The sequence below is a fragment of the Pinus tabuliformis genome, chromosome Q (assembly GCF_031772625.1).
Source record: "Pinus tabuliformis cultivar Carrire ecotype Pingquan chromosome Q, CPIR1, whole genome shotgun sequence".
Classification (NCBI taxonomy): Eukaryota; Viridiplantae; Streptophyta; class Pinopsida; order Pinales; family Pinaceae; genus Pinus; species Pinus tabuliformis.
The window spans coordinates 19,851-45,445 of NC_142296.1; the positions used below are offsets into that span (position 1 = coordinate 19,851).

Below are 25,595 nucleotides of genomic sequence, written 5' to 3' on the forward strand. Positions count from 1 at the left end.
ATTACACCATTTATTACTATATCCACTAAACATAATACAATGACCACAAGGTACCACTACTCATACTAACATGACAAAAACACTATAACAAATAGATTTTCACTACCATGGACATAGATAAATTAGGGATTACTTTTTCACATGTATAAAAAAATATATACATATAGTTTCCCATTGTTACTTCTATCACACTACTTATGACAACACTTACTTTAAGACAATCTCCCCTTAACAATAAGGACTTGATTATTGAAGCAACCTAATTTAATAATATAAAAGAGAAACACATTTATTATATTGGGACAAATATACTAACCTTGGATCTATCAAGGGAGGAATGGGGTCATATTACTATAAGTGAAAACCTCTTTTACAATGTGAACTTTTGAGTAAATTTTTGCATCATATTTATCATCTCAGCACTTATAGATCTATGTGAGTTCTCTTAAACAATTTTATCTTAATTGTTTTAAAACTAACACCGGTTAAGTCAAGTTGACTATTCACTTTCCAAGGCAGAGAATATGTCAACTTGGCAGTTACCTGCATTATAACTTAATATTAAATACTATTCTTATTTTTTCTATTAATATGAATGCTTCTAATATTTAATATATTGTTAAGTAGATTACCCATTGAATAATTAGTGAAGTATCTAATATTGGATGAGAGAGTTGTAAGGCTAAAATTTTGGCTACCATGGGTTAAATTTGGTGTTTGTATCATGCCATGCAAAATTAGATTTCACACCTCTCCAGGAATCAATCAAAATAATTTACACATACCAATCAAAGGCATTCAATAGATGGTTAAAGTAGTGGTTGGGAGGAGTTCATTGTTAGAAACATCCAAGGGTTTCCAAACTAGAGAATCCTTATGGCAAGGGCTTGCACCTCTTCCTTTATTTCTTAAACTAGGCTTGAGATTTATCTTAATATTGAACATTTGCATGAGACATAACTTAATTTATTTTCAATATATTTTTGCTTTAAAGAAGGCAAGATATGCTACCATGATGCAATACAATGATTCACCAACATTGGGCACCAAACAAATGAATTGGACCATGGATGTTATGTACGATGACAATCATCCACAATAAACTATGATTATTAGCCACTCTGCAATCAAAGGCACAATGCAGGGACAACATGTATCCATCTTAGAGGATAGTGGGGAAACCCAAAATTTTATTGATGCATAGTTGGTGGAGTGTAGAGGCATTCATAGATTGATATATATCCTGAACAACGTGGGTGAGAGAGGATGCCCATGCTTCACCTTAGTTGTCTTCTTGATTGTTGGTTAGATATGTTGATGATATGGTTGATGGTTCGATATTGAAGTCAAAATCCTCCCTTAACCCTTTAGCCAAAAAGATGTCTCCTCAAGTATCTCCAATAATATCATATGAAGAGTCATAATATTTAACTTGGAATTATGGCCCACCATGATCATCTAATAATTAATTGAAATAGCAGTAGACCCCAATTTAGGGATTGGGTGGATCATATGGTGGGACTATGCTAGTGGGAACCCTAAATAAATGACTTGAAACCCCCTTGATTTTCTACCTTGATGGCATTCATCTCCCAAATTTCTTGTTGGATACACAAGTCCTGAAAACATGACAAGGAAGATGAGAGGAAGTTGACAAGGACATTAGGTTTTCATAGAACATCATAAAGTGCATCCACATGGATGAAGATGGAATGGGAATTAAGGTCATAAAGTCATAAAGGTCACAAAGGTGCATCAAAATATTTTTGGAGTGTCCCAAAGGTAAATATACAATTCTTGTCTCCTATAAAATAAAATGTACATTTATTGTGGCCGTGATAGTATCCACAAGATTCTTAGAACTAGTGGTATAGTGTTTGGCAATGAATGAATAAGCAAGAAACCATAAGCAAGAAAATGGGGAAAGTATCTAACAAATATGGTTAGAGTACACATCAAATTCCCCATCCTTGAATGAAATGGTGGTTTACACAGGGCTCATGAGAGAATATGGGATGGAGGGTAGATTGGCATGGTCAGAAAATGAGAGAAGGGTTTTATCTACTAAAGGAATATGGGATGGAGGTTATGTCTAAGTTCAGGGAGGCTTTTAGCTTTTTTGACAAGGATGGAGGTGGATGTATCACAACAAAGGAGCTCAGGACAATACTGCATTCTTTGTGTCGAAACCCCAATGTATATTGGAAGTGGTCCAAATGTTTTATATTCAATAATCCAGTCGTGAATACAATCAACCACAAAAGAGTAGTTATAATCTACCTGTAAATGAAACATATTAAATACACCATTCCAAAATGATTTTTCTGAGGAGAATCAAAGAAATAGATGAGTCTGGCTATCCATCGCCTCCATACATAGTAAACAACAACCAGGCCCACTCTTTCCTTTACGACACATTGTCTCATGCCAAGATGAAGCCAAAAATATACATTTACTGATATTCTTAAGCAGAGCGAAAATATGAAGCCAATATACAGAGATTCTCTGAAGGACTGCTCGAACTAGAGTCAACTTGCCTCTGAGGGAGAGCCACCTCTGTGCCCATGATAAAAGTTTACAGTGGATTTTCTCTATAAGTCAACTCCAATCCTTAATTCCATAACAATTAGGTTGGAGCATAAATCTAATATTTTCAAAATCTGCATCCAATGCAGTGGAGATAACACCAAAAATATGATAAATCTCCAGTATCAATGCATCATCTCGGTAAGAAGAAATCATATGAGATTTATTATTATTCATGAGGAGTGCAGATACCAATCAAAAGAGGTCAATCTACCAAATAGTAACACATCATCGAAAAATATCAAAGGAGTAGCTGTGACTTGTCTACATACACAATTACATTTAATCCATCTACCTCCACACCTGCAACCAAAATTACTGCCCTTGTGAATTTTGTGACTAATTCTTCCACAATCGAATATTTTATCCTCAATGTCTTCTTCTCACAAAAGTTGTCATAGATACTTTTAAGTAGGGATATTGTCTACTAACAAATATTATGTAATTTGCCTCCACCATCCTTGTAGAAATTATTTTGTAGAGTTGCAACTACTTATGAAGTTTTAATCAAAATCACAAGACACAAACCTACTCTATTGCTCTCTCGAACTTAATTCACAATTTAGAACAAAAATTTCATACATGCAATAAGAAATAACACGCATGCACACATAATTTTTCCTGAGGAAAGAAATATGCTAAAAAACCCAATCTCTGCTTGCATTAATATGATGAATAGAAATGTATTGCAATTTATTTTCTCAACTGAGCACAACCTGCAAGTGAATAACCTGTCTCTCGTCTCACTGAGAAGCTATAACCCAGACTTAGTAAATTTCTACCTCTGTTTGAGCCCATATTTCCTTGCGCAATTCCTTGAGAAATTAGGCCACTATTATTTAGGAATTTTTACAAAATGGATTGTGAAATTCCCAAGGTTGATCATGTGACTACATGCAACACCTGTACACTCAAGGCTAGTCTACAATTGATGTTACATTGCCTTGGAATCTCCACCATATTTGGGTAACTCGAATTCTCCATACACTAGATATTTTGGGTTGATTGATCAATTAACTGGATGATCACTGAGTTTGACTAAAGTCCCACTGCACAATTGGCCTTCCACTAGTATGGGCTCTGAAATGTTCCATGATAATTGCTTATTCTTGGGGCTTGGTTTTCAAGGCAAAGTCCAACGTTCACTCTAGACTAACTATGATCATCAATAACCACTTGGTGAATGCTAGTAGTCAACCAGTAAACCAACCACACAAGAATTTGAAACCGAATAGGTCAAAATGAAAATTAAGTATGTTAACGCAATAGTTCAATAAGAACTTGAATATTTCCATTAAAGGAAATCATAACACAAGAAAAAACACAACAAAGTATAAGTGATCTGAATGATGATGTTACCAAATATGTAAGTGAAGGACTCGGAAATTTATAGTGATCATGGGAATGATAGATATTGAACACAGCATGATGATGTTGTTGGGGAGGGATATATCATTGTGGAGGGATGGATTTAGTTTCTAAAAGGGTCTCAACTCAATCTACCCAGTTGGATGGATTGTTTATCTCAGATACATTGAGATTCGTTAAATTTATCTTATCAGGTTCATGAGGGTAGGAGAGGGAGGTGAAATAGAGATGGGAAGCTTAGCAGTCATCCAGAAGGAAAATATATGCCTGCATGTAAAGGTAAAGGGAATGCTAAGGGGGTAATTTGATTCAAAGAAAGGGTGAATTATGCTTCCCTGAATGGACATCATGAGACTATGTTTAAGATTCACCATTCTGAAGCTACGAGAAGACTATAGTGTAAGCACAAGAGAGAAGCTAAAAATATTGTGGGTTGTGAAGAGGGCCAAGAAGGCCCCTTCTGGTTCTTCCTCTTTTATATTGGAGACACAAGATTTAAGAGTGTTTATATGGTAGCAGTAAAGATGAGATGGATTGTCAAGCATATGCTGTCAAGGGTGTTGTTGGACTGTCACAGTGGAAGAAATGATCTAATGGATAAAATGAATGTCTACTGAAAAAGAAAATTTCAATGTTGAGGAGCAACTTGGGAGGGGTAGCTGATGGTTCCCTAAGCTAGGTCAAGTGCTTGCAATGGATTAACGATCAACTTCTGCTGCAAAGTCTAATGAGGAGTATGATTATGCAATAATTGCACCTGAAAAATTAGAAGTCAAAGTCTAGGACTCATTATAAAAAAGCGGTTCAAACAATAACCACTAAGTTTTGAATGGGATCTAAAATTTGACTTTCTCAAAATTGAATGAAGTTGGAACCACTCTGAAACAACTTGAAACAATTAATGTTAATACTAAAAATTTAAGTAAAAGCTGACATTATCCTTATCTTTCCTTTTCAAAAAGGAATGATAAGGGGAATGTCAACTTTTACTTTAAATTTAAAAATTAAATATTACCATTAATTACTAGGGTTAGGTTTTGTAGGGCCCTCGAGTTAATAATTTTTTTTCCTTTTCATTATTTTTTATTAAAAAAATATTATTTGGTGGTCATTAGCTATGTTGCACTACATTCTTCAGAATTGGTCAGTTTATTAGAGAGCTAGTGAATTTGGTGTTTTAAGGTTAGTTCAATACAAGACCAACCTTAGCCAATCTGAACCACCAAACTAGACTAGTACAACTCTAAAACCATTGGAAACAACCAATTCCACTAGTTCTAGGCTAGTTCCAATAAGAGTTTTCCCTTCTCATCTTCCTCTGAAATAGTTTTGTTGGATCCTTTCAGGAATGGTGATTTGGAAAGTGCCATAAACTGTTGAATTGTTGTGAGCACCTAAGATCATAAGTAGTTAAGCCTTGGCAAACAAAAATTTACAAGGACCTAGTACAGACATCCCAAAAGATATTTAGTGAGGATGTGCATGCAAGGAACTATTACAGACCTCCCAAGATACTTAGTGAGGACGTGCATGACCAAAAAACATAAAAAAAAAATTATCCACCCTCAAAAACCATCCCTAAAACATTGAAGTGTGGTGCAAAACAAATTGCTGGTAGGCTATTAATGCTACCAACGATCATTCGCTCTCTAATTTCACAAGAAGATCCTAATCAAGCTACCTCCTCCACTATGTTTATAGCAAGTTCTTGCAAATGTGTGAGCTACAAGAAATTAAAACTACCTTCAAATCTCCACCAATCTTAGGGAACTTGACTTGTCTTCATGCCCCAACTATTTTGGGTTGATTTATCAGTTAACTAGATGATCACCAAGTTTGACTAAAGTCCCACTGCTTAAATGACATTCCACTAGTTCCTCCAAAAGTTAGAACTAGTTTAAGTGACAACAACCTGAGATAATTGACCTTTATTGCTACAAGTTAGCAATCACATGTGCAGAACTGAACTCTAACTCCTCCAACTTGAATTTATTGAGTAAACTAGGTGACACAAGCCATGTCACACAAGTTAACATCATCCAAGTTGTCTGTTGATGTGGAAATTTGAATTTTTTCAATTTAATCAAGGAAAATTCAAATTGAGAATTTTTTGCTGCATTTTTCAACACATAGTTCATTGGAATGTATTACTTTCACTATGAACTTGGCATAGTTCACATGTTAAGTTCATAAGGTTTTGGGCTGATGTGGTTCCATGTGTTGTGTATATAAATAATAGGTGTCCAACTCTTGCTATTAGAAACAAGACTCCCTATGAAATGTGGTATGGCCACATTCCTTTAGTGAGGCATCTCAGGGTTTTTGGTTCCTGATATTATGCCTTCATACCTAAGGAACAGATAAAAAAACTTAGTGCAAGGAGTCACAAATGTATCTTCTTTGGGTACTCATACCTCCAAAGCATACCATCTCTATGATGAAGTGAATAAGAAGTTTATAATATCTAGAGATGTGATCTTTCTTGGGTCTTCCAAGATTGACAATGTTGTTGAGTGGTAGCTTAATTGTTTGGATATATTCGAACATGCAAAGTATTTTCAAGAGTTTGATAGTGAGATTCCACATCTCCTTCTCTTAGCTCTATAATTTCTATGAAGATCCTTGAAGAAATCAGGTTGAAGGAAATTCCTTCACCTACTTTGTCAGGAAAGAGCTAAGAGACTATTGGCAGCAGGTAGCCAAATCTGACAAGCGGTGAGGGTACATGCAAGATACAAAGCAAGGATTAATTCAAAAGAGTAATGCATAGGAGTGTACTGACTACATACATATCATCAAACATCTTTCATCCCACTTAGGATGCCTTGCATCGTGCCTAGTTAGTCATAAGATTGTGTTGGTCACAACCTCAATAGCTTAAATAAACAACTGGTAATACTCTTCATCTTCTAAGCTATGTAATAAACAAGTGAAAGGGAGCAAGACACGTAGAGCAAACACATGGAATGACTTTTAGTTCTTGCAACCATGAATGTCATTGAAGACGGAATGATACGACAATGATAAGCAAACTTTTAAGCTACATTAAGAGGTGTATTTCAAAAGATTTGCTTTGTTTTCCATACCTAGCCTCCAAAGGGTTATGCATCAGGTGGAGTCTTCATGCGGTCCTAATATTCTATCATACCTTGGGTTTCTTGGTCTGCTTATTTTTCTCCTCAGCTTCTTGAGAGTCATCTATTATTTCATCTTTCTTCGTGGCCTGTGAGAGACATAATTGTGTGGTTTCAATGGGCAATGACTGTTGCGAGTTGAGGCCTTGGGAGGACACATTTACAAAGTTTTGGGATGTAAGGCACTACTATGGGATGAGGCCCTGGAGGGACACATCTATGCAATTTCAGGATGCAAGGCAGACTGGGTAGTCAAGGGACAAAACTACACAGTTTTTGGAGACAGTGGGTTCCAGCTGAGGGAAGGACACTAGAGGAAACCACTGTGCATTTTTGAATGGTAAGGGAGGTTGGGATTTCTACGCATTGCATGGTTTGAACAATCAATGAAAAAGCTTGACGGTTACATATGTGAAGTGTGTAGTTCGGGAAATTTGGATGAGGCTAGGTTGCTAAGGAAACTTCGAAATTTAGCTAAGTGTGGGACCAATGGAACTTATGTGAATAGTGATAAAACTTCACTATGATCACACACTTGAAAACTTATCGATACAACATAGACCATCCAGAACATATAACACATACTTCACTTAATGCAACAACCTTTGTGGCAGCTTACGGCAAGTGCGGCTCTGATTATAGACTTTGGGAGGATAAAGGCGACACTTGTGTAAGAGTGTGTGAAATGAGTGTTAAACATGTCTATGTGGTGAGGACAACCCATTCTCATAAATATTTCCCCTTGAAGCAAAAAAAACCTCCCTTTGCATGACAAGCGATTACCCCCATGCCCAAAGATGACACATTCTATGTAAAGATAAAAGCATTAACGACTCTTAAGATCGAAAAGGGGAGCTTGAGATCATCAACATACCAATAAGTGACTAAGGAATGATTGATCACAATATCCATAGTAGGCTCTGAAATTTAAGTGCAGGCCAAAATTTTGGAGGGTGTTGCAACCTCTACAACAAAGCCTTCACCTTCTTGCTAGCTTCGTTTTCAACTAGTGTCTTGAATTCTACGAACTCAGAGAATGTCTCATCTTTATTACATGTGAAGAAGATCCAACACTTCCGTGAGAAGTCATCAATAAAAGTGACAAAATATTTGTGTCTGACAGTGTAGGTTGTCGAGAAAGGTCCATAAACATTATAGTGGATCCTTTCTAGGACTGCATGTGCTTTGTTGTCCTGATCATGGAATGTGGATTTTATGTACTTTTGTAATGTACATCCTTTTCATATATCCTATTGCTTAAGTGCTCCTTTAGAGAGGCGAGTGGTTATTTGTTCTATAATATTCGAGGTACCATGATACAAATGACCAAGTATTTTGTGCCAAATTTCATCGACATCGCGACCTTCACTTTCTCCGCCTTAGTGCTTAATGTAGCACATTCTTACACATCTAGCATATACAGGTTCTTCACACGAACCCCAATTTGCTTCACCTGCCCCGTGGCTATATGTCTCAGGAATGCTTTTCCTTTGTTGAATATGACTTCACAACCATGGTAAACCAACCACTCAGTGAATGCTAGTAGATAGACCCCTAATCCTTTACCTTTACCTTTTTTTACTATTGCCTCATATTGAAATTTTGAAGACAAAATATTTCTTTTCACTTAAAATTTTTTCTTAAAGTCCCCCTCCATGTAGTAGTGTTGAATGCAACAATAGACAAGTTGTCTCTAATCATATCAGCATATATGAAAGGGACAGAAGAGGAATTGACGTCCAAGAAATCTTGTCAGTAAAACTTGTCGTGTTCTTCTTAGTCGACTACCCCCACAAAATAAAGAGCCCAAAAAATTGTTGTCTTTATATAATATAACGTGAATGGTAAGTAAAATAACAACCTTGGTATAGGTGCAAGACAATAGTTGTCTACAAGCTGGCCGACTTAGGGCGCACTGTCACAGCCAATTTTTCAGTTGTAATTAGATAATATCATCTTAAATTGATATGTTTGTGTCTTAATTGTTAATTGTATTAAACATAGGTTCGATCTAAAGTGGTCATTGTATTAAATATAAAGTTTTGTCTTAAAATATTTTTGTCTCAAAATGCTTTTGTCTTAAATATAAAGTTTTGTCTTGAATTGTTTTTGTCTTAAAATAATTTTGTCATAAACTATTTTTGTCTTAAATATAAAGTTTTGTCGAGACTGGCGGGAGCCGACGGAGACGCAGCGGCTAGGGTTTCCACAGCGAGCAGAGTTCGATTCTAATGGGGAGTGGCAGGGGAGGGAGCTCCGCTCCCTCCTACAAAGATGCAGTGACCAGCAGAAGTAAATCACCAAATGGAAATAGTAAAGGCGGTATGAACTACAGAAACAGGGACAATGAAAAGGAAATAGATGGGACCAGAACAAAAGAAAATAGCAGCACAAAGGACAAAGAGGAAGAAGACAAAAGTCTGGGTTGAAGAGACAAAAAACAAAAAGGACCTTGCAAACCAAAATCATAAACTACTCCTCGAGTAATATTAAATGATCCTGCTCTCTAGGAGCACGGGGAATATATGGGAACCTATGCCATTATCTGTAAATTCATGGGAATATGCCCCACTAAAAAGGCTTTACAGACGTGGATCAAGTATCATTGGAAGCCCAAAGGAAGCATTGACCTACATCTTGGGTCAAAAGGATTCTTCACAGTAGTATTCTCTAACATCGAAGATAAAGACAGAATATTCGAAGGAGGACCCTATTTTTTTGCTGCAGCAGGTCTCTATATGAGACCTTGGAGAATGAACTTTGTCCCAGAGAGGGAAACTTTCTCTTCGGTTCCTGTGTGGGTAAGGCTCTACTCTCTACCTCTCGATTATTGGCAAACAGAATCATTGGCTGCCATTGGCAATAAACTAGGACGCTTTGTTAAAGCTTCTGAAGCCACAAGAAGGGGAAAATATACCTCCTTTGCCAGGATATGCGTGGAAATGGATCTATCAGGAGCACTTCCGGATGAAGTCATCCTGGAAGTTTTTGATGAGGAGTGGGTGCAGATGGTAGATTACGAACATATCCCTTTCAGATGCCGAAGATGCCATGAACATGGGCATTTGTTAAGAGACTTCCCTCTCAGCAAAGAAGATAACAAAGAAAAGCCTAATACAACGAAGGACACTGAAAGCTTTCAGAAAGTGGCCAGTAGAGGAAGGGGAGGAAAAAAGGGATCAAAGCAACAACACACTGAGGGGCAAAAGGATAGTCAGAATAAGTTTCAAGTGCTAGAAGAGCCTGAAGAGATCACAAGAGAGAATCAGTATCAGAAGGAAGATGCAAAAGAAAAAGAAAATAAAGAGGACAAAAATCATTCTCCGGACATTGACTCTCAAAAAGAAGCCATGAGAAGTGAAACAGAAATGGAAATGGACCAGGAAATGACCCAAAGTGAAACAGATCTGGAAGATCACGAACTACAAGAAATTCTCGACAAGGAAAACTTGGATCTGGAAGGATTCCTGATGCAAGGCACCAAAGGAGGAATAGAGTCTCTGCCTCAAGAAGAATGCAACAGAATACAGCAGTTGTTTTTATGGAAAACTCAGGAACGAGGACTGGAGAAGGGTAAAAACATCCACAAACAGGAGCACAGAGGGGTGAAAACAATGAAAGTAAATCCAGGATTAGCCACCAGAAATCCAGGAAAAAAGAGAGGCATAAAAAACAAAATGAGCTCCTGATGGAGTGTGGGAAGCTAATGATAGATTCGGGTAAGATGAAAGATCTAACCAGTTACTCCTTTACAAATCTTTAAGTATGAAGTTTATATCATGGAATATCAGAGGTCTAGGTAGTAAAAGAAAACAAAGAATGCTAAGTAACAGAATGAAACTAGCAATGCCAGACATAATCTTCATTCAAGAAACAAAATGCTCCATTCAGAAAATAAAAAAAATCCACAGCAAATGGTTCAGTAAATTTGAGTTTCTAGAAGTCAAAGCAGAGAACACAGATGGAGGCATTCTCACTCTTTGTGACCCCCAAAAAGTCAGCATTATTGATGCAGAGGCAATGAGAAATTACTTATCAGCTATCATTCAACCAATGGGGATGTCTGAGACCCTCCTGGTTACGAATGTATATGGTCCCTAGAGAATAGATGAGAAGCTTAGATTTCTGAACTCCCTAGCAGATCTCAGAAGCAGACATAAAGAAATCCCTTGGGTCATTGGAGGAGACTTTAACATGATTAAATCTCTTTCGGAAAAAAAAGGAGGCACCAGAATCCTCAGTAGAGATTCAGTAGGTTTCCATTCTTTCACAGAAGACATGGAAATGGTTGACTCTGAAATGCATAACGGTCTTTTTACTTGGAACAACAAAAGAGGAGGTAATGCTCAGGTTGCCTCCAAGCTAGACAGATTTTTTATTTCCGAGAAGCTAATGCTCACTAATACAGAAATATCTGCAATTATTCTCCCTTTTGGAGGCTCTGATCACTGGCCGATTCAATTAGAAATCAAGGGATTTGATGCTCCCAGGAACAGACCATTCAGATTTGAGAATATCTAGCTCTCCCAACCAGATTTCATCAGCAACATTGAAGAATGGTGGTCCAAAGATCTACAGGTTCAGGGCACCAAAATGTTCCTCCTCCATAAAAGACTAAAGCACATAAAAATCAAACTCAAAGAATGGAACAAGAAGGATTTTGGTAACATTTTTGTAAACAAAAAATCAGTAGAGATCAAAATGCAGGAACTAAACCAAGCTATGATCACAAATGGTTTTGATAAAACCAAAAGTGAGCAAGCTGAAAAACACAACCTTGATTGGGAGAATTTATGCAAACAGGAGGAAATCTTTTGGAGACAAAAGTCTAGAGTCCAATGGCTCAAAGAAGGTGAACGAAATACGAGATTTTTCCACCGTTCCACCATAGCCAACAGAAAGCACAATAGAATCTCCTCAATATTGAATGAAGATGGGGAGCTTCAGACCTCTCACAAGGATATTGAAGCTGTGATGGTTCAACATTTCAGAGGCATCACTAATGAAAATAATCGAGACAGAGACCAACACATCAAGGAAATTATAAAGAATATTCCCAGGATGGTGTCTAGAGAAGATAACTTTAACCTGAACAAACCAGTTACCGAAGCAGAGGTCAGCATGGTTATCAAAGAAATGCAGAATGGCAAAGCTCCAGGTCCAGATGGTTTTAATGTTGACTTCTTCAAAGCCTGCTGGAATATTGTCAAACAGGATATTTTGGATGTGGTAGAGGACTCCAGAAGAAGCAGATCCATTCTGAAAGCCCTCAACACCTCCTTCATCTCCCTGATCCCCAAACAGGACTCAGCCCTGACTCCTGATAAGTTCAGACCCATTGCTTTATGCAATGTAGTTTACAAAATTATTTCCAAGATCCTAGCCAACAGACTCAAACCTCTTCTTCCTTCTTTGATTTCTGGGGAACAGTCTGGCTATGTTGAAGGAAGGAAAATACTGGATAATATTATTCAGGCCCACGAGGTTGTTCACTCACTCACTAGCAAAAAGCAGGCTGGTATGATCATGCAACTAGACATTGCAAAAGCGTATGACAAGGTCAACTGGATTTACATCAAAAAGGTCCTTTCCACTTTTGGGTTTGATCATGACTGGATCAGATGGGTTATGGCTATGGTTACTTCACCCAGCTTTTCAATTCTGGTGAATGGCTCGCCCTCAAAGATCTTCACTCCTTCCAGAGGCCTCAGGCAGGGAGACCCACTCTCTCCCTTTCTTTTTATCCTCATGATGGAAGGATTGGGCAGAACCATTAAAAATGCTAAAGTCTCAGGAAATATCAAGGGCCTCCAATTAACGGAGAACGGCCACGCCTTGACTCATCAACAATTTGTGGATGACACCATGCTGCAGGGTATCCCCATAGTCAAGGAAGCTACAACGTACAAAAAAATCTTAAATGACTTCGCCTCGGCTTCAGGTATGGAAGTCAATCTCTCAAAATCATTTTTTTTTCTTAAACACTAACATTGCTATTCAAAGGAACATCTCTAGAATATTGGGCTTCCAAAGGGAGGCCCTCCCTTCTAAGTATTTGGGAATCCCTCTTACGGATAAACCAATGCACAAAAGTATCTGGGAACCGGTGCTCAACAAGATGCAAGACAAGATCAAAAGATGGACTTTTAGAGCGTTGAACCTTGCTAGCAGGTTGATTTTGATGAAGGCAGTTCTTCAATCTATCCCTATTTTCTTTTTATCAGCCCTGCCAGCCCCCAAAGGGGTCTTACAAAAACTCAGGAACATTTAGAGAGACTTTCTCTAGGGCAAGGAGGAAACCAGAAAGAAATGGGCCCTTGTTTCTTGGGATAAAATCTGTAAACCCAAAAGTCATGGAGGCCTAGGCTTAGATGATCAGGAGATTCTAAGTAATGTTCTAGGAGCCAAACTCTGGTGGAGATGGGTTAAAGAACCAGGGGCGCAATGGGCTAAAACCTGGAAAGAAAAATATGCAAGCTCCTGGCAAACAAGTGATCTTATCAGGATGTCAGGGAACATAAAAGGCTCTCACATCTGGAATAAAGCCTGGGATAACAGAAGCCTAGTACAAGACAACAGCTTCTGGGAAATCAGAGCAGGAAAACAAGCTCTCTTCTGGGAAGATAAATGGAAACAAGAACCTATGTTGTTAAGGGAGGACTTTATGAGCATCAAGTAGGAAACTGATTTCCAAGGACTAACAAAAGTTAGGGATTTATGGAATCTTCCTCATGACACTGAGAAATGGAGAAGCTGGAGGACAATAGAATGCAGAGGGGATGGCCCCATAAAAGCAAAAATAGAAGAACTCATGAAAATATTAGAACAGAGGAAGATCTTGGTTACAGATGGGCAGGATCAGTTAAGATGGGGCCAAAACAAAGAAGGCATCTTCAATATCAAGGAAGCAAAAAGAATAACCCTTAACCTAGATCCCTGTGTTTTGGCTAAGTCATGGCAAAAACTTTGGAGCCACCAAGGATGGATGAAGATCAAACTGTTTATGTGGTTAGTTCATCACAAGAAAATTTTAACTTGGGAAAATATTCAGAAGAGGGGGGTCATGGGGCCTTCTAGATGCCAATTATGTGAGGCTCAAGAGGAGACAATGGAGCATATTCTCAACAATTACACCTATACTACCTGGTTGTGGGATGCTTTTAACATCATTTTTCAACAGACAAACAGAGACAAAGGTAGCATTATTAACACCCTGAACAAGTGGAGAAAAAACTTTTCAGAGTATGAGATCCTTAATTTGGCCTGGACCTTTACACCAAGCTTTATTATCTAGAATGTTTGGAAGGAAAGGAACAAAAGAATTTTCAAGGATGAAAAAACTACTCCTCTTTGCCTGATGGAATTGATCTTAAAGCAGATAAAGGAGACTGTTTCCACCACTGTGCACAGTTATCCCTCGATTCCTCCCACTACACTTGAATTGAGAACTCTCAAGCAGCTGGGTATGCATGAGATCATCCATAATGGTCTTAGCAAAAAAGAAAGAGTGATGGAAAGAGAAAAGGAGTTCTGGCATCCTCCACCAAAAGGTTATCTGAAATGCAATATTGATGGGGCTTCAAAAAGCAACCCGGGGACAACAGGTTATGGAGGTGTGTTAAGAGATGAAGAAGGAAAAATAATTTTCACTTTCCACTGTCATTTAGGCAAAGCCACCAACAACATGGCTGAATTAATGGCTTTGGAACAATGTCTAGAGCTTCTTAAACTAAATCACAGTTCAAATGTCCTCATCGAAGCAGACTCCGAGATTTCTATAAATGCAGTTAAGAAGATTAGCTATGGAACAGCACCTGAAAGGGTCTCAAAACATTGGAGACTTATACAAGTGTACCAGAGAATCCAAAAACATCTCCAGAGTCTTCGAACGGTTAGCTTCAATCATGTTCGGAGGAAGGCCAATAAACTTGCAGATCTCTTGGCCAACCAAGGAGTGACTAATCCAGATTGCAGGATCGAAATGAAATGGCAGGAGATGCCTCCAAGCAGGCTAAAAGCTCTCTGCGATGCTCAAGCTGCAGAGGACAAGGAAATTTTTGATCATTGGGCACGAGGGGCAGGATATGATTAAAGCTCTTTATGCCTGTTCAAACTCATTTTGGTGGTCGGCTCCTTGAAAAAGGGCTTACTCTGGATGGCGATAACTTCCTTTGGTATAAGGGAACTTATCTCCTTCATTTCTTGAATGGCGACACAAGGTGTGATTTACAGTTTCAGGAGGTTTCGGCGGCGAGCTCCATTGTCAGTTTCAGCAGGACGAAAGGCTGGATCGCTACCACAAAGGAAATTCCATGGCACTTTTCTCACGGTTCGGAAAACCAGGCGTTAAGCGGTTTTCCTATGATCGCAAGGCTCACAAATGGTAAGTGGTTTTGGTTCGTTGAGAGCGATTCCACTCAGCTCTCAATGCGTGGCAGGGGTGGGGGTCATCTTACCACCCTTCATCGCGCCTTAAAGATCTTGCATCTTGGCTCTCCAATATCTCTCTGAGCCGTCCTTTTTTGCGGTGGCTTTCAACGGTTAGATCTGGTCGGGCTAGTTTGTTTACTCCTTGCAAGTTAATGATGGGAGTTATCATGGATTTGGACTCTGGGTCAACTTGTAATCGTGGGGACAATTGAATGGTTAGCTTGTCCTTTTGTTTGTTTAGTTGGTCACATCGTTGACAGTACGATCTCGTTGGTTTCGTAGGCCTTGAGATATTCAGGCCTTTTGTACCTATTGTAACTTTACTTTTGGGTTTTTGAAATAGAAGGAAAGTCTCTTGCATCAACAAAAAAAATATATATAAAGTTTTGTCTTTAAATTTTTGTCTCAAACTACTTTTGTCCTAAAATATTTTTGTCTTAAATATAAAGTTTTTTCTTAAAATATTTTTGTCTCAACCTATTTTGTTTTAAAGTTTATATTTAAGACAAATCAATTGATATTAAATTTTAATGTAAAATAACTAAAATAAAAAATGACTTTTTAAGACAAAAGATTTCTTTTGTCTTAAAAAAATGTCTTAAAAGTGCCCTTGGTGTAGTAGTGTATGCAGACTAAAAGTTTGGGTAAGTCATCATATTTCATCACCTTTATTGATGATTACTCATGAAATTGTTGGGTATATTTTTTGAAGGTCAAAAGTGAAGCCCTGGATACATTCAAGAAGTTCAAAGCCCTTGTAGAAAATGAGAAAGGGTGCAAGATCAAATGTTTGCGGACTGACCATGGAGGAGAATTCTGCTAAAAAGCTTTCCAGAGTTATTATGATATGAATCGTACTGTGGTTGAAATGGCAAGATGCATGTTACAAACTAAGGGGTTGAGCAATTCTTATTGGGGAGATGTAGTTGCTACAGCAGTGTACATCCTCAACCGTAGCCCCACCAGTGCACTGGAAAAGATGACTCCTTATGAAGCTTGGTATGGAAAAATGCCTAATGTTAATCATTTCAAAGTTTTTGGTTGTTTGGCTTATGTGCATGTACCTGATCAGAATAGAAAAAAGTTAGATGCAAAGAGTGAGTTATGTATTTTTATTGGGTATAGTGAAACAAGCAAGGCTTATAAATTGTATAATCCTCTAAATAACAAGCTTGTTGTCTCAAGAGATGTAATTTTTTATGAAGGGGGAGTTTATGGTCATCAAAAAGGCCATGTTGAGAAGACAAAATCTATTTTGAATGATGATATAATTGTTGATAATGATCACGAGTAGCCAACTAATGTTTCTATAACTAGTAGGTTAACTCCACCAAGCAACCCTTCATTAATTTCTTCAACATCAAGTTCAAGTCCAACTTCTTCTCCAAGCTCTACAAGGAAAGGTAAGAAGATTGAGTGATATTTATCAGAGGAGTGCAAATCAAGCACATGAAGAAAGCCCAATAGGTGAGATAGTCAATTTCGCTTTATTAGCCAAGGTTGATTTTGAACCATCATGTTTTGAAGATGCATGTACTAATGAGGTTTGGATGCAAGCCATGCAAGAAGAGATGGATTCCATTCAAAGGAATGACACTTGGAAGTTGACAAAGCTTCCACATGATAAGAAAAAAGATTGGCACCAAATGGGTCTATAAGATTAAATTTAACAGTGATGGGAGTGTTGAAAGACACAAAGAAAGATTAGTTGCTAAAGGATTCACACAAAAGTATGGAATTGATTATGAAGAGACATTTGCACCAGTAGCAAGACAGGAGACTATTAGAATGTTGATTTCATTAGCAGCTCAGAAAAAGTGGAGCATACATCATATGGACGTGAAAAGTGCCTTCTTGAATGGGGACTTAGAAGAGGAAGTATATGTGGAGCATCCACAAGGTTTTGAAGTGGAAGGAAAGGAGAATAATGTCTACAAGTTGAAGAAGGCTTTGTATGGTCTCAAGCAAGCACCAAGAGCGTGGTATGCTAGGATTGATGGATACTTTTAGGAAAATGGCTTCCAGAGAAGTAAGAGTGATCCTACCCTTTACTACAAAAAAGAAGGTATTGATATTCTAATCATAAGTTTGTATGTTGATGATCTATTGTATATGGGTAGTAGTTCTAAGATGAATGATAAATTCAAAGTTGCTATGATGAATGAATTTGAGATGAAAGATCTAGGCATCATGAAATATTTTCTAGGAATGGAGGTTTATCAAAGTAAGGATGAGATTTTCATTTTTTAGACAAAGTATGCACATGATATGCTAAATAAATTTGATATTCTTGATTGTAATCCATATCCTACTCCAAGTGCTCATGGAGAGGTGTTATGTAGAGATGATGGTGCTGATTTAGTTGATGAGAAAACTTACAGAAGTATTGTGGGGAGCTTGATATTTCTAACCCACATAACTGGCCTCATATTACATATTCAGTTTCACTTGTTTCAAGGTATATGAAAAATCCATCTCAAATACATATGAAGGCAGCCAAGAGGGTTTTAAGGTATGTGAAAGACACTATAAATTTTGGTATTCATTACTACTCTTCTGAAAAGTTCAATCTTGTTGGATTTAGTGATTCAGATTAGGGAGGTAGTCTTGATGACCGTAAGTCCACATCTGGAAATTGTTTCTCTTTTGGTTCTGGTTTGATTACATGGAGCTCAAAAAAACAAAGCATTGTTTCCCTCTCATCCACAGAAGAAAAGTATGTTGTAGTTACTTCAGCAGGTACACAAGCTCTTTGGCTCAGAAAAATTTTGGAAGAAATTGGACAAAAACAAATTCAACCTACAGTGATTTATTTTGATAATGTAAGTGCCATCAAGTTAGCAGAGAATCCAGTTCATCACAGCAAGACAAAGCATTTTGACATGAAATATCACTTCATTAGATATTTGGTGCAGAAGAAGGACATTGAATTAAAGCATATAAATACTCAGCATCACCTAGCAGATACCTTCACCAAAGCAGTTGCAAAAGCTCAATTTTTGGCACTACGAGATAAGATAGTAAATCCTCATTAATCATTAAGGGGAAGCATTGGGAATAATGCTTAATTTGTTATGTAAATTGCTGACAATTTAGTCAGCAGATTTTGTATTCTCTGTGCAGCAAATTATTAGGAAGGTCAGTGCTCAAAATTAGAAGAGTGCTAGAAGATTGGTAGTGTCAGTAGATTTGTTTCAGAGTTGATTGATAATCATATTAGTAATAATTTTACTATATAAGAATGTAATTAATGGTTTAATGATATATGAGATTTACAGCAGGTTTATGTGACACCGTAACTGTGTTTTATTTGTTTCATTTTTTTATATATGTACTTTTCTTCATAGTTATGTTGGCTTATCAACTGGCTGAAAGAAGGGCATTTCATATTCTACACTTTCATTTAGATGCTCAATCATTTTCATGTCATAACCTTCAGATTCATTACCACAATAACCCCACCTTTATCAGCTTTCAAGATAAGAGACAAGATGTTCTTCTTTTCTAATGTTATTTCTACTGGGTTTGGCACCTCTATGATGGAATTTTTTTCTTAATAGTTAATGATTACACACTATCTTTTATAATAAAAAAATAAATCTTTTCTCTAAAACTCTTTGTTCAACATTATTTAATACCAAATTAGAAAGTAACGCTATTTAATACCAATTATAAAATAAGTTGTGAGCTATATTAAAAAATTTTATTATATTTAATTTATTAAAATTACAATAATTTAAATTTTTTATTATAATAAAAAATAAAAAAATATATAATAAAGTATATCAAAACTTTTAAGACAATATCCAAATTTTAATCTTCATATTAAAAAGTAACTATAAAATTTAAACAAAATTTATTTCTCTTATATTAAAAATATAATTTCAACGTTGTAATGTTCACTCTTATTAAATATGTAATTATTTAAGTTTATTACTACTTGTAATCTGTTGTGCTCCCCTCAGACTCCACGGCTTTCAAAGACAAACTCAAGAATTACAGCTACAAATTTAACGACATAATGACACAGTTTTATATAATGACCTGCATATCAATACTGTAAATCTGGGAGAAGGTTATGGGAAACAATAACCACTGAGATACATGCAGTTGTGTTAAAATTTACAACTTTTAACAGTAATATGATATCTTACCCACAACATAGCTTGAACAGTAAAATCATAGACCTAAGTTAGCTAACCTAAACAGAGTATCAACTTCTTGTAAATTCTAGATTTGGTTATAAAGGCACAGGTTCAAGGAGGGTTCTCATCACCAAACTCTTTGTTTCAACGCTGGAAACGCTGTAGCCATCTCGGTATTTGTAACCGTAATGGAAAGCTCTGGTAATGTCAAAAGTAATTTTCTTGGAAGAAATGGGCACACTGCTCTCGGGTTTGAGAAGCTCCCAATTTAATTCTTTAATTACGCCACTGATCATGACGTTGAGATGATTAAGAGCATCTTCCTCTGTTGCTCCAGGATTGTCTTTCATATAACAAGATATACACGAGGTTTCTTCTCCACGAGCCCTGTCCTCCTGTGATCACCATGCCCATACAATTACTATACAGTTTAAAACCAAAACAAAAATTAACCGTAGCTTTTAATAAAGATTTATGGTAATTGTTTTAAATTTTCTGGAATTTCATAGGTAGAAGAAGGGTGGAAAAAGGTTGGACTCTCGCTAATTTATTCCAAATATTAAAATAATTGATTTTAATTTCAACTTTATTTTTATTTATCAAATTTCAAAATATTTTCAAAATTTATTATTAAAATATTTTCAAAATTTATTATTAGAATATATAACAACCACTTTATTTAGTAACATTTAACAACCATATTATCTAATAATATCACTTTAATCTAAAAATAATACATACCAAATCATTAAATTTGATTCTAATCCATCAAATTTCAAAATATTCTCATCACATCAGAATACCACCAGAATACCACGTTACCTGATAACATCGGGTATCACCTCGTAATCGAAGTATGGCACATGCCAAGTCATTGAGGTTGGATGGGAAGTCAACTTCCTTGAGGATGTGAGGAGGAAAGGGGATGTCCATCGTCAGCATGGGTTGCAATGCCGATACGCGATGACCAGAGCTAACTTTCCCGTTCTCCAAGTATTCCTCGAACGTTGGCAGATAACCAGTGGCGATCCACTTTGCTTCTTGCATATACGAATCAAGATAATCCTCCCACTGCACACACGCAAACAGAGGCAAATTCAGTAATAACTACCGAGTGAAATACGTGGGCGATTCAGAAAGAAATGTTTGTTTCCGGTCCGGAAATAAATGTATGCGGCCATACAGCCTGTCGAGCATAGTTGAGAGTGTCTCGGCCTTGAGCCTTCTGTGCCTCCGCAGACATTTCATTTACGGTGTTGTAAACCATCATGTAAATTCCTTTCATATATTGTGGAAGGCAATCTGTGGCGGACGGATCCCATCTGTTCATTATACACACAAATATTGGTCAAGTGGGTGAATGCAGAAGCAAGCAAATATTCTTCTAAAATTCTTTGGATTCATCATCACCACCTCTTAATTGCGGCTGTGAAAAGTTTGAGCTCGTCAACTGTTCCGAAGAGGTCGTACATATCGTCGAGAACAGTGATAATATGACACGCTTTCGCAAAGCCGAGTCTGAATCCAGAATGTTGAGGCTCAAACGCGATGCAGGAAGCCAAAGTGTAGTACTCCACGTGGCGATGTCGAGTGAAGGTAATCTGAGGTGAACCTGAATCATTCCACCATCTGCACATGCAAATTTCAAGGATTTTACTTTATTGGACTACTAAATCCATTTTTTCTTTTCTATTGTAAGGAAGATATCCATCCACACATTTCGCATCACCTCAAGAGGGACTCTAACTCTGTCTTCTGTAAGGATTGAAAAATGTTGAACTCCAGTTTCGCAAGTTCCAAGAGTTTCTCCGTCTTCTTATTTGACTCCCTGTATCCGTTAAAAATACATTGACAGTGAATTGTTAAAAACCCAAAGCCAAAAGAAGAAAATGTTTTACAAGTTTGTTTTACATTTCAAAATATTAAGGATCACAGGAATCCTATCTCTATCCTTTCCGGTGTTTTTAATTTTTAATCTCTTTTTTATTTATATATCTTCTCAATTACATATTCAAATGGATATATTGAACATCAATATTAGGATCATTGCAAAGGAATGTCGTAATGATAAATCCAATTTATTTTGTTGCTTTGTGGATTTTAGAAAGGCTTTCGATACGGTTCCTAGATACAACCTTTGGAATAGATTAGAAGAGCTAAAGGTTCCTCTCGAGTTGAGACCTACCGCTATAAGGTTATACGAGAATGTAATTGCCAAGCTAAAGAGCAATAAGGGGTGGTCAAAAGATATTAAGTGTAACATCGGAGTTAAACAAGGTTGCCCCCTCTCCCCTACCCTATTTGGCATTTACATCGATAAGCTCGAAGGCTATTTAGAGGAAGCAAGATGTGATGGCACGATCTTAGCTGGGATAGTCGTCATCCTTTTTCTTTATGCTCACGATATTGTTCTTTTGGCAAGGTGCCCATCTGATCTTGATAAGCAACTCAGGCTTCTTAAGGATTTCTGCTCTACCATGGGTATCACTGTTAACACTGACAAAACAAAAGTTATGATTATCAAATCCAAGAAGGACACTTACGCTAAATTTATGTATGACAATAATAACTTGGAGGAAGTGTATTCTTACAATTACCTAGGAATTGATATTCATCACAAGCTCAACTAGAACCATAGCATTGAGAAAAGGATTAATGGGGGGTGGAAAGATTATTTTGGTCTTGAAAATAATTGTAAAATAGCAAACCTCGTAATGTGGAAAAAAGAAGTTCCTCTTTGAAACTTTAGTCACTCCTGTTATCTTATATGGCTGTGAGGTTTGGGGTTGCAACATCTCCAGAGAATCATGGAGAAAGATTGAACAAATCCAGAAGCGTTTTATAACTTATAACCTGAAAATTAAAAGTAATACACTCTATCCTATTCTCCTTATAGAAGCAGTTCTTTTCCTATTGAGAGCCTAGCTATGCTTAGGTTTCTGTTGTACAAGCACAAACTCAATTCCTAAGCTAGGTTTAAATTCCAGCCAAAACCACCTAAGGCTCAATCGAGGGTGGCATAAAGACACAAGGGCTTGGTTAAACTATTGGGAGATCAACAAAAATGATGCATTGCAAAACATAAATAACATTAAAGATATTGTTACTTCTAAGTTCAAAGAAAAAATGTGGTGTGAGAAAGATTTAGCGGCTAAAAGAAAATTAAGTTATTATAAGAAGGTCATCAACCCCACCCTAGAAGATCAAAAGTATCTCTCTATTTTAACTAGCTCAAAGAAGAAAATTAATATAGCAAAGATTAGAACGAATTCTCATGAGCTCCATAGTGAAACAGGTCGTTGGGCAGTTCCTAGAACGCCATGGGTGGAAAGGATATGCAATATATGTGAGAATAGGAACATCAAGGATGAAAACCACTTCCTCTTAGAGTGCCCCGCCTACAATCACATTAGATCTCAGTTTCACAATCTTTGTTACAATACTGACCTTCCTAGCCTTTTACAATGTTAAAATTATAAGCTGGGGAGGCTTCTCTCCAAGCTTTTTGAGCATAGGAATAAAATCTTAAATCAAAATAAATAATTTGTTTCTTTAGGTCCGATAGACCATTGTTTGGTCTATCATCATCATCATCATTTTTATTTTATATTTATTTATTTTATTTTCAATAAAAAGGAATAGGAATAAAAATTGTCTTTATTATATTTTAGAATAAGAGGTATCAAAAAGATGTTATAAGGTCATGTTATGTAAATACTTTTGCTGTCTTAAATTTGATAACAATAAAAATAATAATAAAATACAATTAAAAAATAAAAATAATATTAATTATTAAAAATTTTAAACTAACTTTGATCTATGTTAACTTTGAAAATCAAATCTCTTGCAGTAAACCTATTTTAAAGTGAAAAGAGATTTAATCCATTTCAATGCTAGTTTTGATCCTTTAAACTTTTGGTAAATCCAAAATTAAAATAAATCTAAAATAATAATATAAAATATAAAAGTAATACAAAACAAATAATTTTTTTTATAATATAGTAATAAATAGAAAAGGCAAAAAATTCTTTTATAATTTTTTAAAACTTGATCGTAATGAAACCATACTTTCAACAAAATAATAAAAAATTTAGCAAAACATTATCAAACAGTCAACTAGCCATACATATTCTTAGTGTCCTGTCCGAAGACGTCGATGTAATTCCTTGCTTCGAATCGCGGCAAATTTGTGTGCCAACCATGTTCCAAAACGTCCCCTATCTGCAAATTGAAACAGTAAAAGATATAACGAAACAAACAAAAGTGGTCTCATGTGTGAATGAATGAGCAGGTATAATAGTGATCACCTCTCGTGAAAGACTGCAGTCCGGAATCTTTTGCAGAGTTTCCTTTAAATATTTCTCTGAGAAGCTTTCTGCCTCTTCCATAACTTTCTCACCGGGAAAGGCAATGAGGGAAGCCCGATATAAATTGACAATGCTTCTTATCTCTTCCTCTGTCTCACTGGGACATGATACAAACTGCCCAATTTGGTTTCTGAAATGTTTCAAAACCTCTGAAATAAAAATAAAATAAAATTAGTTATGGACGTTCAATAAAAAGTGAATGATTATTAATGTTCACTAAGATTTAAGTAGTTTAATAAAAGATAAACAATTACTTGAAATTAATCAGTAAAAACAATGATTTATCGAAACTATTTTCCAAAAATATTAAAATTAATGTTACAAGATCACAATATTTCCACTGCGACGTGAGTAAATACCTGCAGAAACAGGGTATCCGTGTAATCGAAGAGTTCGAAAGCCCAAGGCAGTTGAATTGAGATTAGTAATAATACTTTTTGTCCCACATCCAATGCCTTTTTCGCTCCAGTAACTGCACTCCAAACATCATGTTCAGTTCAGTGCAGTACAGTATGTTCAGTTTAGTAACGGGCAATACAGTGTTATTTTGAAAATCTCTAACACCATTAATATAATTTACTAGATTTGAAACAAAAAATCTAACCAAACCGATATGATTTACCATATTCCATATGAATTAATTAAATGTATTCCATATTCAAAACATACATAAATAAATAAATAAAGTTTACAGTGAATGACCTGTAAACATAATCAAGCGCTGATTTGATCTCATTTTTGAAATGCCTATCGATCCCCAATCGTTCAACGTTATCGACCATCCAAAGGCGTTGAATGATCAGATCATTGAATTCTCCATCTTCCAATGACATCGAACTGAATATGTTCCTTACTTCATCAATCAGTCTCTCAGCACGTTCACGGTAAGCGAGTTCCTAAGCATATGTAAATCGGAGGAGATAATAATATTATTGTATGTATTCTAATTAAGGATCAAAATATTATGCACAAGTAGCAGAGATATAAAGCGAATTACCCCATAAGGCGTTGACAGAAACTGTATGACATCATCGTTCCAGAGGTTGGAATGATAACCGCCCGTGCGTCTTTGTATATCATCATCAGATGCAACGGTACTCAGACTCATGGACGGCCTGGCAAATTTCCATCGCCTCGGCATTCCAAGAATCCGGATTGTTTTGCAGAAAGGCTTAAGCTTATGAGTACAACTACTCAAGGGTTTGTGCAGGCACACACACGATTTGGAAGCCGACGGTAAGACAGATATTAAATCCATTGCTGCTACCTCAATGGACAAATGAAATTTGACGAACCAAAATCTATACGGTTGAACCCTTCACTACCGTTCAGTTTATATAGAGGTTTTACGCCCACGCAGGATACCCTTTTTTTGTTGGTTTCTCCAACATGTTCACTGTGATACCTTACCTAATCTGCGCACTTAACATCTACCATTATCCATTGAATTGTTGAATAAATTAATTGCCACTTGCCCTTTCAAGCATGTACCAGGTGAAACATGCGCTTTCTCGACAAATATTTTACTAATTTTGTTCGGATTTGAATATTATTATTTTCGTCTA

General features: G+C 36.6%; 1 protein-coding gene across 1 annotated transcript; it reads right to left on the bottom strand.

Annotated features, from left to right (window-relative positions):
- Positions 1-19,527: 19,527 nt before the first annotated feature.
- Positions 19,528-25,329, bottom strand: LOC149217959 ((-)-alpha-pinene synthase 1, chloroplastic). The gene is made up of 10 exons (XM_089383702.1): positions 25,028-25,329; positions 24,733-24,926; positions 24,390-24,502; positions 23,971-24,179; positions 23,790-23,884; positions 21,393-21,491; positions 21,077-21,292; positions 20,847-20,985; positions 20,486-20,734; positions 19,528-20,058 (listed from the first exon to the last, which is right to left on the bottom strand). The coding sequence occupies exons 1-10, from the start codon at positions 25,286-25,288 to the stop codon at positions 19,759-19,761; spliced, it is 1,875 nt and encodes a 624-aa protein (XP_089239828.1). The 5' UTR covers positions 25,289-25,329; the 3' UTR covers positions 19,528-19,758.
- Positions 25,330-25,595: the final 266 nt, after the last annotated feature.